This window comes from Talpa europaea (genome assembly GCF_964194135.1).
Source record: "Talpa europaea genome assembly, chromosome: 3".
NCBI classification, from domain to species: domain Eukaryota; kingdom Metazoa; phylum Chordata; class Mammalia; order Eulipotyphla; family Talpidae; genus Talpa; species Talpa europaea.
In genome coordinates this window covers 108,102,603-108,117,086 of record NC_140069.1, presented here as the reverse complement: position 1 = coordinate 108,117,086, position 14,484 = coordinate 108,102,603, and the positions used below count along the sequence as shown (strand labels likewise).

General features: G+C 40.5%; 1 protein-coding gene across 18 annotated transcripts in view; it reads left to right on the top strand.

Moving 5' to 3' along the window:
- ADAM22 (ADAM metallopeptidase domain 22) overlaps positions 1-14,484 on the top strand; it is a gene marked incomplete at both ends in the record, with an annotated part of 200,909 nt that overhangs the window by 111,376 nt on the left and 75,049 nt on the right. For all 18 annotated transcript variants that reach the window (XM_084229405.1, XM_084229404.1, XM_084229401.1 and 15 more), the window contains one exon: positions 13,033-13,115. In XM_084229405.1, coding sequence (XP_084085531.1) covers positions 13,033-13,115 — 83 coding nt within the window. The remainder of the gene's footprint in view (positions 1-13,032; positions 13,116-14,484) is intronic.

The window sequence follows — 14,484 nt, the reverse complement described above, 5'->3', positions numbered from 1 at the left end:
TCCAATGACTGATGTACTTATAAGAGGGATATTTAGACATAGAGATACAGAGACAGACACTCAGGGAAAATATGAAGACAGGGTCAGAAATTTGAGAATGTGTCTGCAAGCTAGGGAACACTGAGGATTGCTGGAAACCACTGGAACTTTGGAAGACGCCTGAAGGATTTAGAGGGGCACAGCCTTGATTTCAGACTTGTAAACTTCAGGACTGTGAGAAAATAAATTTCTTTGGTTTTATAACACCCAGTTTTCAGTAATTTGTGTGGAAGTCTTAGGAAACTAGTATAGAAGGCATTTTGATTTTATCAGTATTATAACTAACATAAAACATATGCTGGAGGTATCTGAGCCTCCATATAAGAGTTGAAAGGGATGAAGTCTTAACTTCTGAAAATTCATTGCACCGCAAAAGACATTAACAATTGCACCCTTAAGGTACTTGTGAACTCTAACTCCTGGGAACTGCTCATAATGTTCATACTTTGTTTTCCACATCTGACATTACCCAGGGGAAATCAGTATAAGAAAAGACTCCTGAACAATAATAAAAATAGATTTAAACTCACTAGGTACCTGATGGGCTTTATTTTTAAAAATTCATGTGAAGTTATGCCCTCTGTTTTCTGTGATGTTCACTATTTTCCAGTAAAACTCTTTTTTATCACTTTTATTTATATCCAATGTTTTTCTAATTCTGTGTTTTTTCTATTATGTACATTTTAGCTACAGTAATATTCTCACATATCTTTTCAATAGGAACCGTGCATCCTTTAAATGAAATTACTCTTTTTTCTTTATCAACTAGATTTGTTTGCTTTTAATTTTTAAAGTGTTCTTTTTTTGATGACTGTGCTACAGGATCCTAGTGATTATCATGAATATTAAAAGAGTTTAGAGTTTTTTTTTTTTAAAGACTCATCTATTTATACATACAAGAGCTTGGGTACAGGCCAGAGATGCGGGGGGTGAGAGGATTCACCAGAGACAGAGTGGGGAGCAGAACAGGCAGACTGACCGAAATACTCTGCTGAAGGGGGCAGCATGTGAGTCAGGAGAGGTCTGCTGTGCCATGTGGGTTGCTTCCTGGCTGGCCAGGGAGCAAACTCATGCAGCAGAGGCTGTATATTGCTTCATTGTGTGGTGCTTAACCCTTTGTGCCACCAGGGAGGCCCAAGTTTAGAGATTTTGAATGTTCATTTACCTTTAGATGTTGGAATGAGCTGATGATTTGGATGTTCGTTAAACAACTGTACCCAGAATGGGGTGATGAACACAAGTGTCCAAATGTGTGAAGCCGTGGCATAAATAATAGACAGGCTGGCTATAATAAAATGGGCAACATATACCTTATTCATCTTACGCTGATTTTTATCCTACCAAAGAATGCAAATGTAAAGATGAATATTCATGTTAACAAATGTCCTGATTTTCAAGGAAAAATGGAAATCCACTTTTGGATAACTATAAAGGGGCTGAGATTTTTGCCTACTCGCAAGTTAACAAGCTAGCTTGTCGCAATTTCATCTGTGCTGGCAAAAGACAAGAGACTCTGGGTCAGACACAACTTTTTTACTCGTGGCAGTAGCATTAGCTTGAATAGCAACATTTTCTTCCTTTCCAGCCTTGATTTTTATTGTAGGAAACAGTTAATGAGTAAACTTCCAAAATTTATTTCCATGGGATATATCAAAATTTTTAGTTTAATCTGTCTTTTAAATCAATTCCAATAAGGATAGTTTTGTAAAAATCTTTTGAAAACCTTTCGTGTTAAAGAATAGGAAATATTTACTTATGTTCTTTTACCTAAGCTTTCATAAGTGTTTCATAGCACAGTATACAAAAAAGAAATTGGGGATCAACATCGGCTTTCCATTTTTTTTACCATATATATAGAAACAACACTTTTTTAAAAATACCTAGATTCTAGTTGCTATTGCCACCAATTTAAAAAAAATGTAATGCAATATGGTACCTTGATTTGATCCTGGAACACAAAGAGGAAATTAATGGAAACAGTAGTACAATCTAAATGTTAAGAATCTAGTAAACAGCCATGAATAATTCAATTCCTTAGTTTTGACAAGTAAACTTAGGTAATATAAGATGTTAACAATAGGAGAAACTGAGTGTTAAGTTTACTAGAACCTGTACTGTCTTTGTGACTGTTCTGTGAATCTAAAATTATTTTTAAATAAGTCTATTAAAAATTTTAAAAAGAGCAATTTTAATCAAAGAGATGGAAGAAACTAAGCTCATCACAGTGTATGATTATATAACAATTAAATGTATTTAGTTTTATGAAGAATTAACTGATTTGTATATATATTTATCATTTTGGCATGAACTGATTGATGATAACTATTTAATTTTAATTTACTTAAAATGAAATGAGATTGTTTTTATTCACCTCAGAGAACCTGTATAACCAGGTATCCTTACACTTTGTACCTAAGCAGATATTTAGTCTGTGTTCCTTCTATGAATCCTATATAGTTCCAGATTATGGATTTTAATCAGGGTGGGTCCGAACATGCTCTATAACATAAGATTTAGCTATTCTAGGAATTTTCTTGATGCAGATGACCCAAGGGAGACTTGAAATACTTCTGACTCATCTGTAAATGCATTGTCTAACTATTGGAAGGGAGGAGCAAGTATCAAAAGACGGGTTCTTCATGTCAGTGTCAATCAAGAGAGAATTGGAACCAGGTTTTTTATAGCAAGCTCCTGATGGAACAGACTCCCATCACACAGCCATAAACATAAGCCTGGGAAATGCCACATCCCTGAGAGGAATCTAAGGTGTGGTAGAGTTCAAGTTCCTGCGCAGGTACATTGGCGAGGGCACAGGTTCTCAGCCATGGCAGTATGTGGGAATTATCTGAGCAGATTTAAAAAATGCCCAGATCCCACCCCCCAGAGATTCTGAAATAATTAGTATGATTGAGGGTTAGTATTTTTAACAGACTTCACCTTTGATATTGATGTGATACAAAGATGTGCCCAGGGTTGAGAACTACTGTGCCAAAGCCCAGTGAGCAGGAATCTCCTTGTGGAGGAGGATGACTGGCAAGATCCCCAATCTGCAGAGCAGAAGGTGGGTCCTGGAACTGGTGCCAGTGGAGGAGGAGAGCCCCATGACTCAGGAAGTAGAGCATGAACACAACGGTTGCAGGGGGGTGTTCTGTTCTGAAAGTTTCTGCACTGGTTTTGTCTCTTTAGGGTGACCAAATAGTTGATTACTTGAGTCCCTTTAATTCACCCAAGCATCCTAAAGGGTATCTCTTACCAACTCCTACAAAAAGTAGCTCTTTTTGGCTCTGCATATGGCAAATTTCTTACATATTCTTTTCTTACCTTTACCTTCTATTTTGTTTCTCATAAACCCAGCTGGTTTGGGGGAAACAGAAAAGAAGTGGAGAAGAGCTATGATTGTTACACCCTTTCTGTTTCAGTAAGAATTTATTTAGGAGCTTGTGAAGGATTTCAGTGAGCACAGCACTGAATTAGAATGCAGAAGCCAGGGTAGTATAAAACAGTTATTCTCAAACTTCAGGGTTTGTTGAAGACACCTAGAGGCTTCTAGCACTTCTGAGTAAGTCTGAGGCTTAAGAATTTGCATTTCTAACCAAGCTGATGCTGATGCTGTTGGGCTGGAAACCACTCTTGAGAATTGGTAGCATAAAGAGACTTGACTGTGCATCAAGCATACAGTCTGTGTTTTCTCCATTGTTAAATGGAGAAATTAATATTCACCTCATCATTCATCATGAAATATCTCATAAATCATCAAGCAGAATGGCCAAGATATGCTAGATGCTTTCATTCTCTGAAAGATCTTAGTCTTTTTGGTATCCTCTGCATGGGGTGGTTTGGATTTGGGCTGAATGTTTTTAGGTTAATGATTCCAAACATCATCATCAGAATACCTGGAGGATGTTTCACAATTCTCTGAAACGTGGGGCCCTGCCTCCTTGGAGATTCTAATTCAGTGGGTCTGCAGGAAGACCTGGCAATCGGTTACTTTATAAAGCTCATCCTAGCAATTCTGATGGTTTTGAGGACCACTGCTATTGAGTAGTATTTCTCAATTGTAGGGACTCTCAATTACTGCAGCTACATTGAATCATCTAGAGCACTTAAAAAGATGCTGATGCTTGCATCCCGTCTCCAGAGATTATGATATAATTGGTTTGGAGCACAGCCTGGGCAGTGGGATTTTAAAAGCTCCCCAGGTGACTGATATGCAGCCAAAGTTGAGAACCATTGCTTTAGTTCTCAACTGGAGTAAGAAAAATGTGGAGTATGTGTTTAGATGAAGATTTTTGGTTCTCTGTAGTGTAGGATAAGCCGCTGAGCAGGTTTTCTCATCCAGCAGACTGGGGTAAAGGAAGAGTCAGAGTCCTGGAGCCCTCAGTGGCTTTTGCAGGCTTTTATTGGGATTTACCGGGTACATGGCAGGCAGGGGTGCTGGGGGTCCAGGAGGCTGGCAGGCCTCCCAGCCCCCAGCAAGTCTGCACTCTATCTGGACTCTCCGGCGTTTTCTTGTGACCTTGCTTCTTTGCTCTCTAGTGGTTCTGCTTCTGCTTTTCTGCTTCTTGTTCTTCTCTCGGCTTCTGCTGGAGTCCCCGTGATGCCACCCTAATGGCGCAGCGGTTGAGCGCTGGGTTGCGAAGCTGCCCTCAGCCTCTGCAGTGCCTGTTCGATCCCCCGGCTGCTCCCCGGCCACCGGAGGAGGGTCCCACATGGCGCGCAGACCTCTCCTGCCGCCCGCTGCTCCCCTCAGCAGTGTGCTTTGGTCCTTCTGCCTGCTCTGTTCCCCGCTCTGGCTCTGGTGAATTCTCTTACCTTCCCGCACTTCTGACTGTACCCAATGCTTGTATAAAAAAAAAAAAAAAAAAAAAAAAGCCCAGTCTTATCCCAGGCGAATCCCATCTACATTTGCCCACACCCTGTTCTAGGTGCCCACCATCAGGCATGCATTCGGGACCACAGGGTTCCATCATCTATCCTAATGGCGGGGGGGCAAATACTTTTTACCTTACATCAGAGTTGCCTAAACAAACTCTTTGGGGAAGAGGCCCTGTAATCTGCATTAGTAATCAGTGTTCTGAATTGTTAGTTTTAAATACAGTATGAGAATACTACCTCAAGAGACATGATAGAATCCCTTACTGAGTAACTGTTGACTGACTGTGCCCCTCACCTATTTAGAAAGCAGTTTATGGTATACTTTGTTTTAGCATGGAATCCTATATGGGCAAACCAGGCAAAGGGTGGGCAGGTGGGCAGGTGAGCAGGGAGGCAGGGGATTGGGAGGCAGATAACACCTGAGCCTCTGCTCTCTCTTTCTCTCTCCCTCCCTCTGGAATGATCTCTAGCCCGGGTGTGGGTGTCCAGGTATCCATACTTACAGGTATGTGCCCTCTGGTTTCTTGGCTTCAGTGTCCATGTGAGCCTCTTGCTTAAGCACCCAAGCACTTTTTGCACTAACATGATATCCGTGTGGCCAATGAAACCTGGGAGGAAAGTAAGGCTGCAGGTGACAGCCATAGAGGCTAGTGCGGAGGGCAAAAAAGAGCCTGATTAATGCCATTTTTTCCTACAAATCCACTGCATGCTATTGTAAGGCAGCTTAGATTAATTTTATCCCCATTTTATTGCTGTAGAACCAGAGATTCAGGGAGGCTCTCTCTAACAGCATATGTGGTGATAGAAGCATAGATCAGGCACTTGTGCTTCCCTAAAAGGAGATCATAATCTGGTGGGAATATAAGACAGAAACAGGTTTGCAAGTAGAGAGATGTAACATAGATTTTCTAAAAACTTGAAAACTCAGGAAAAAAGGGGTTAGCAAGAGGATATCTGCGATGTGGAGGGAATCAAAAGCTTTGAAAGGTGTTTTCTTTGCCCGTCTTGGAGCTGATAAAGTTGTTGTTTCTTCTGAGGGTCAGAATAGGGGGCAGATGACCATGGCCTTGCTGCTGTGCTCCAGTTGGTTATTGAGTGCTCATAATTATATAATCCATGCACTATAACTTGAATTGTGTTATCATCTCATCATATTTATAATAAATTCTACTTTTCCCTTGAGCTCTTTCTGGCCATGTGTAGGGTAAAGAAAATATCAGGCTTTTCTGCCCTTCCGCTATCAGGATAGATGATGGATCCTTGTCCTGAATGCATGCCTGATGGCGGGCACCTGGAATAGGGTGTGGGCATAGGTAGATGGGATTCAGCTGAGCTAAGACTGTGCTTTTTAAGGGCGGCGTCACGGGGGGATGCCAGCAGAAGCAGCAGTAGAAGCCGAAGCCGAAGCCGAAGCCGAAGCCGAAGCCGAAGCCGAAGCCGAAGCCGAAGCCGAAGCCGAAGCCGAAGCCGAAGCCGAAGCCGAAGCCGAAGCCGAAGCCGAAGCCGAAGCCGAAGCCGAAGCCGAGAAGCAGCAGAACGAACGCTAGAGAGCCCAGATAGAGTGAAGACTTGCCTCCCAGCCCCCCAGCCAGCACCCTTGCCTGCCATATGCCTGATGAACCCCAAATAAAAAACCTGCAAAACTACTGAGGACTCTGACTCCTCCTTTACCCGGTCTGCATGAGATCAGAAAACCTGCACTGTGCCCAGTCTGGCCCTTACAATTGGCGTAAGGCGGCAAGATCCATGCAGACGGGTATTGGAGCCCTCCGAAGACCTGGAGGGACTAAGGAGAACAGACTGTTTGCCCGTGATGACGCTGGAGGCACCATGGTGGCACAGAAGGTGGACAACGTCCACGAGCTACAGGATGAGACCTGGCATGGAGGAGACGCACGAGAGAACTAGCCAATGACACCGGAAAGGACCAGCCAATGACACCGGAAAGGACCAGCCAACAACACCGGAAAGGACTAGCCAATGACCCCTGAGGCAGCAGGCCGTTGCTGATGCAGGGAGAGGCCAATGGACTTCAACTGATGGACATGGACTGATAAACTTGGACTGACAATCCCGCCAGAAGGCGGAGGACCTTGGCAGGTTATGTTTTTTTTTTTTTTTTTGAGAATCTGGGGGTGGCCAGTGGGCCTTGATGGCCAAAAGCAGCCTGTGTATGCCCAGCAGCCAGGTGGAGGAGAAAAGCCAACTAAGAAGGCAAAAGCTGGTACTGATGCTAAGTTGAGAAGCCCTAAGCGGCTGTTAAGCAGCCTGGGTATGCTGAAGAACTGTGAGTCTCGTAAAATCACCTGTGGGTGATGCCCTGCTCATTCTTGAGCGAGGGTGAGGAGCTGAGGAACCTGTCCTTGGGGGACGGGTGGGGAACGTGGCTTGGGGTGGAGCCCAAGCCGCATGTAGAGTTTGGATCCCCAACCCAGGTGCTTGTGCAGTGGGTTGGCTTGAATGCAGGGGTTTGTGAGTCGCATGGGTGGCTATGAAGGCCGAGTGTTGGAGCGACTGCAGACAGAAACCCTGAGGGTTGGCGATTATCCCCAACAGAATAAAATTGCCAATCCCAGAGCGAGTGCATCCTGGGGGTGGATGCTGTGTGTGCCTTGTAGCCGAGACTACAGCCAGAGAAGGCCAGGAAGCCTGACGGCTCCTGGTGTGATATAGTAGATGCCGTGAGTGATTCCCCTCCCTCGTATGAGCAGTGCCTTCGGCAGCAGATTTGGTGGCTTATCTGCTGGTACCAATAATTGTCTTTTGCACTAGGTTGGTGCCCTGCCTGGACTTATTTGTGTTCTGTTGTATTTTGTTATATTGTATTTTGTTATATTTGATGTATTTGCTTTTGTGGGCCATGGCTGCATTGTTTGTTTGCTTAGAAAATTGTATATATATGTATAGACTATATGGCAGAAAACCCTGAGGGGGTGGACTGTAGGGTAAAGAAAATATCAGGCTTTTCTGCCCTTCCGCTATCAGGATAGATGATGGATCCTTGTCCTGAATGCATGCCTGATGGCGGGCACCTGGAATAGGGTGTGGGCATAGGTAGATGGGATTCAGCTGAGCTAAGACTGTGCTTTTTAAGGGTGGCGTCACGGGGGGACGCCAGCAGAAGCAGCAGTAGAAGCCGAAGCTGAAGCCGAAGCCGAGAAGCAGCAGAACGAACGCTAGAGAGCCCAGATAGAGTGAAGACTTGCCTACCAGCCTCCCAGCCCCCCAGCCAGCACCCTTGCCTGCCGTATGCCTGGTGAACCCCAAATAAAAAACCTGCAAAACTACTGAGGACTCTGACTCCTCCTTTACCCGGTCTGCATGGGATCAGAAAACCTGCACTGTGGTCCAGTTCCTGCCTTTACACCATGTAATAAAAATTTCCTTTGTTACTGAATCTAGAATAAAAATTGCAGTAATCTTTTATTCCTCCACTGGGAAGATAAACCAATAGACACGTGAACTATCATATAAGTTCATTTTTATAGAAGTGGGTAATGTTTCTTTTTTAGCAACGACTATCTAATTAGCTAAAAATAAACATCTGTACTGTTATAAATGCATTATTATGTTCTTAAATCAAGGAGCATGAAGAAAGTTTCAAGGACAATGGATTTATTTCTGGAACAAAAGAGACAGTAAGAATAAAGCTGCGACTGGCAGTAGGATTAAGAGCCGAACTCTACGAGGATGTACTGACTCTCTCTTTCCTACATCTGTATTAGATTATTACATAAAATACCTACTTCTGTGAAGCATCTGTTTCTTCAAGAAAATCATATGAAGATATGGAGAACTTTTGTAATTAATAAGATTTTAGAAAATTGGCTTGATTAGTAGTCTATTGAAATATATACTTTTTAATAAAATGCACTTTATTAATTTAAAATGCAATAAACCATTTAAAACAGATATAAAGAAATGCAGTGATAGCTATCTGTAGGGTAAGGTAAAAGTATCAGGCTTTTCTGCCTCCCGCCATCAGGATAGATGATGGAACCTTGTGGTCCCGAATGCATGCCTGATGGTGGGCACCTGGAATAGGGTGTGAGCATATGTAGATGGGATTCACCTGGGCTAAGACTGGGCTTTTTAAGGGTGGTGTCACGGGGACGCCAGGGAAGAAGCAGAGAAGTGAAGCAGAACTGAGAGAGAAGCAGAACACGAGAGAAGCCTGAGAGCCCAGATAGAGTGAAGACTTGCTGGGGGCTGGGAGGCCTGCCAGCCTCCTGGCCCCCCGGTACCCTGCCTGCCGTGTGCCTGATAAATCCCAATAAAAGCCTGCAAAAGCCACCAAGGACTCTCCAGGACTCTTCTCCTTACCCGGTCTGCTGGATCCAAAAACCTGCTCAGTGTCCTGCCTTTACACTATCCTTTAAAATATTTATTAAAATTTAAAATATTGTTTATTGTTAATATTGTTTGGCCTACTAGATACAAATAAATACTGACAGAAGTGCACAAAAATATATGAAAGGGTGTTTGTTGCAATGTTGTTTATGACAGCAGAAAGCAACCACTGGTAATAACCTAACTGTCCATTAGTACTTGACTGTTTAAATGAATTATGGTTCACCTCCATAACAGAATATTATGCCATCACTGAAAGACTCAGATATTGATATAGAAAGAGGTCATAATCACCTTAAAGGGGAAAAAAAAAGTGACAGACCAATGTAAACTCATTTTTGCACTGATCCCTGACATTGTACACAAAATATGTGAAAATTGCTTGCCTTTTAGAAGGCAATCATATCGTAAGTGTATGAAGAAGATATTTTTACTCTTCATCATGTACCTTCTGAATTCTTAGAATTTTTGCCATAAATATTATCTTAAAAATAATGGGTATAAACGATTATTTTTAAAAATCCATTGCATTTATTTTATTTACTGAAATGATGTGTTAATAGCTTTATATAAGTTAAAGAAGCCCTTTGTTATGCCTTTATTCTGGACTAAGAAATATTTCTAGGCTTTTTAAGGAAAAAATCTAGTTCCTAGTTTAAATAATTATTGATTTACAATAATCCCTGACAAAAGTCACAACACAAAAATCAACTTCCATCATTATTTATAAGAATTACATATGCTACCAGTGGGGAAACTCAAAATTTAGATTTTTTTTTAATTTTTTTTTTTTTTAAAGAAAGATTTTTTTTTTTAAAAGATTTATTTATTTATTTATTTATACAAGCACTGGGTACAGTCAGAAGCGCGGGGAGGGTGAGAGAATTCATCAGCGCCAGAGCGGGGAGCAGAACAGGCAGAAGGACTGAGGTACACTGCTGAGGGGAGCAGTAGGCGGCAGGAGAGGTCTGGGCACCATGTGGGACCCTCCTCCGCTGGCTGGGAGCAGCTGAGGATTGAATCGCACTGCAAAGGCTGCGGGCAGCTTTGCAACCCAGCGCTCAACCTCTGCGCCACTGGGAGGCCCCAAAATTTAAATTTTAATAGCCCAAATTGAAAAAGTTTCCCCCTCCTGGTGTTTATGCTTCTCTTTAAATGTCATGGAAACATTTGATAATGATTCAGCCATACTGAGCTCTCATTTCATTTGTAGCATTAGGCTTTTGTGCAGTGGGTCCTGATCATGCTGTTTTTGGAATTAGTTCGATTTTTTAGATTCTGAAACTAGTGAAAGATTGTTTTCCATTATCTAATCATCTATTTCTCCTCGATGCAGTGAATTGTTTTAAAATGAATTCCTTATTCTTTTTATGACTTACCATTACATGTTTCCAGAGGTGGTATTTTAGAGAAAATGTTAGTAATTTACAAAATTAGTAGAATTATGAAAAATAAAATTAGTAATATATAAAAGTCTTTTATGCCTTTACTTCTGACATTTTTCCCCTTAGACAATTATTTGTCAATGTCCAGTGCTCCCTAGTGTAATGCCATAACTGTTTTGATTATCTTCTTTGTTTCTGCTACCTTTATATCTACATTTCACTGTAAGTCTTAGAACTCTTAAGAGATCTGATTGAATATTTAGTCACTATCAAGGGAAAACCTTAAATAGAATTCTCTTTCCAGGTCACTTCATAGGCTGTTGGTCTTCTGTGTCTGGCCAATTGAAAGTTAGAGTGTGGTTTCTGGTCCAGGCAGCTGTGTCCAGGAAATTAAGGTCATTTGAAATACAATGACCTCTCATGTACTTTGACTCTAATCTTATGGACAGTTTGCCAGATGACATTCAAAATTCTATTAAATTTACCTCCGGCACTAATAAAAATATAAACAATAATAAAAATCAGCTAAGAGAAAGATTAGATTTGTATTACACAACCTACAGATTCTTGGTCCAGCTCATTAGTGCAGGAAAAAGACCACAAGTCTTGGTATTCACACCAAGTTTGCAAAACTATTTGGCTGCTTCCCAGTTGGACAATATTGACTCTTAGAGGTCATGACAGTCAAGAATAGAAACAGCATTTAAGTATGCTGTACTTTGTAGGATTGATGTGATGATTTGAGGTGATTGTGTATATAAATTGAGTAAAACAATAATTGACAGAATAATTGTGGTAGTAGCAGACACTGTTTACTAAGTGTCAAGCAAGTGCTAAGACTTTTTCAGATATTAGATAATTTAATAATCTGAACTATACTATGAAATGTGTAGATGACATTGGCAGGTTTTAGTAACTTGCTTGAGATTACAGCTCAAGCAAGTGTAAGTGAAGAATCTGATGGCTTACTCCTCTAATATCTACTCTGTAGAACTTTACCCATGAAGTCAGTCAGTGTCTTACTCTCTTAGGTTTGGGTTTGTTTCTGCCCCAAAGTCTGTGGAGTTCTTAGTCCCAACCCCTGTTAGACCCTAATATGAAGTACAACCTTGTCTTGTCTTCCATCAAATCCAACTATAATCCTCAGTTCATGATGCTTAATGACTCCCTTGGAAATTTGAAGGTACCACAGAGTCAGAGATTGCACTGTGTACCCACCATCCTACTATCTAGGTGCTGATAAAATATGAGAGCCTCAAAATCTGGTGAGATTATTTTTATGAGCAATAGTCACCTCAGGTCAGGCTGCCTTTCTTGGAATTCCAGCTAAGAAATATATTTAAGCTCATTACATTAGTTATGTTATCATGTCTTCCTTTTCTCTCCTCTCCACTTGTCAAACACTGAAAATTTTATGTAATTTTAGTTCATTAAGCCAGACTGTGAGATAGGGAACAGTTGCTTCTTTAACCTGCCCATTCTATCAGTCCGTCCTATATCACTCATATCTCAAAGGATCAATTCAGTTAGAAGCTTTCAGCTTCTGAAGAAAGAGATTAGTGGGGGAATGGAAGGGTCATTTAGAACAATGCTTCTCAAACTTTAATGTGCATATTAATCACCTAGGGACCTTGATAAAATGGCTGTTCTGATACAGCATGTCTGGGGTGGGATCTGAGCTTTCTGACAAGCTCCCTGTGATGTCAGTGCTGCTCTGGACCACACTCTGAGTGACAAGTATGTAATGACTGAAACAACACCCAGTGATGGCAGAATATATCCCTTATTGTGTTCTTCAGGAAATTTAATTCAAAGAATGAGTCTTTCAGTGGAATTTAATGTGACTGATTACTAGAAGAAAGTTCTCAATTTCAAACTTTTATCCTAGATGGCTTACCAATAAGGCCATTCCAGATTGGAGAAAAGAATAATATAAACTTGTTAAGTTTTGATATTTATAAAAAAAATTGGCATTTTCCAACATCAGTTTAATGACTCTCAAATGATTTCTATTCTTTTTCGCTTCACTTTAACTGAAAGAGCACCATCTTACTGCCTCTCAAGGTTGAGTTTCTCTTGACTGGGGAAACAGTTAATTAAATATATCCTGGTGCAAAAACCATGTGTATATTTCAATATTTCTTTCCTTGCTCCTTCAAACATTGCCTACTTAAAAGAAAAGTTAAGCCAACTTTTATTTCCCTGTCTTTTGATTTGGAGTCAACTCACTAGGGGAGTTTATGAATAATTCTGTTAGAAATGGTTTAATAATACTAATTTGAATAATTAAATATTGCACAGACTTTTACACATGAGGTGCAGTGTGAATAGAAAAATGAAATGCGTTTACCCTGAGCAAAGGCTTATGTTCTCTATTTTTCAGGGAGGAGAACACTGTTACTACCAGGGCCATATCCGAGGAAATTCTGCGTCATTTGTGGCACTGTCTACATGCCATGGACTTCAGTAAGTGTCCCAAAAATTTTTGTAATGTTTATTCTTTTAGTCTCTTATTTTCTTTATTTTTAATGCTTTTTAAAGAAAATCCTATTTTAGGTTAATAAATATGTTAAATTCAATGAAGTATCTCATCTTTTTGTCTTGTTTATAAACCAAGCAGATTTTAAAATTAGAGTTGCAGTAAACACAGACTTTAGAATTATGATGTGATATCCTATAGTAATGTTTGAAGCTTTTTTCTAGTTTCATTTTAGTTGAGACAGGAGAAGTTTGGGAAAGTTTGGTCTCTATTTCTGTGCATTTTAGCCCCTGGGTTGTAGATCTATCCTTACTTCTCCTTGATGTTTTTATATTTTTGTGGGATAATAGAAATTTCAGTAGATAGAAACCCTTGACTTCTTGCACAATGACAAAATGCTGTAAGTGACTTCAAGAACTCACATGTTTTAGTCACCCTTTTCCAGCCAGAATCGCACCAGACCTAACTTACACAAACTTGTGCAAGTGTCTTCTTAGCAATCTCTGAGTATTAGAATTCATCTTTCCTTGGGGCCTTGCATCCTTTCTCATAAACTTCATTATCAAAGAATGTTTGCTGGTATGTCACCTGGGACTAGGTCTACTTCCTCCATCCTGTTGGTAATGGTGATACACAGGTGCCATCTTTATTTGTTTTATAACCCTTTTTAAAGCTACTGTATAAATTCTTGGCACGCTATTTAGGTTATATCCTTTCAGTTCCTTCTTATTTGTTGTGGGTTTTTTTGTTATTGTTGTTTGTTTGTTTGTTTGTTTTTTGCACAGAACAGGTCACCACTTTAGTTTTGTTAAATTTGGGTGGGGGAACTTTAAAATCCTTTTTCTTGGTCTTTTCCCATGTATATAGGAAATATACATGTTAATATTAAACTTCTATATGACTTTTTCAATTAAAAAATAAATCTTGTCTGTTACCAAATTGTAGATATGACTTTTTCATCTACAGTTATTGAATGCCTGCTCTATGCCAGCCTGTGGAATAGTAAGATGATTAGAAGATGACTCTTGCCCTGAAGAACTCACAGTATAGTGAGAGGCTAAATGTAGCCCAACTTCCTACTATGGAATGTGTTGGGTATATTTGTTTTCTTGAGATAGGAAAAAATGAGGGAAATGCAAGCTGAAAGTGGGCACTGATGAATGAGGTTGTAGTTGCTCCAGAGAAACATCACCTAGAGAAGGTAGACTGGATCCTGAAACAGGCTTGTGTAGAGTTTTCCAGGAGAGTGAGCTAAATTGACAGACCTTAAAGAAAGCTAGAAAAGAGATCCTATAGAAAAAATTGGAAAACCTAGTCATCTTCCTAAGTGATGCCTCTGGTCAGAGTCTGACATTA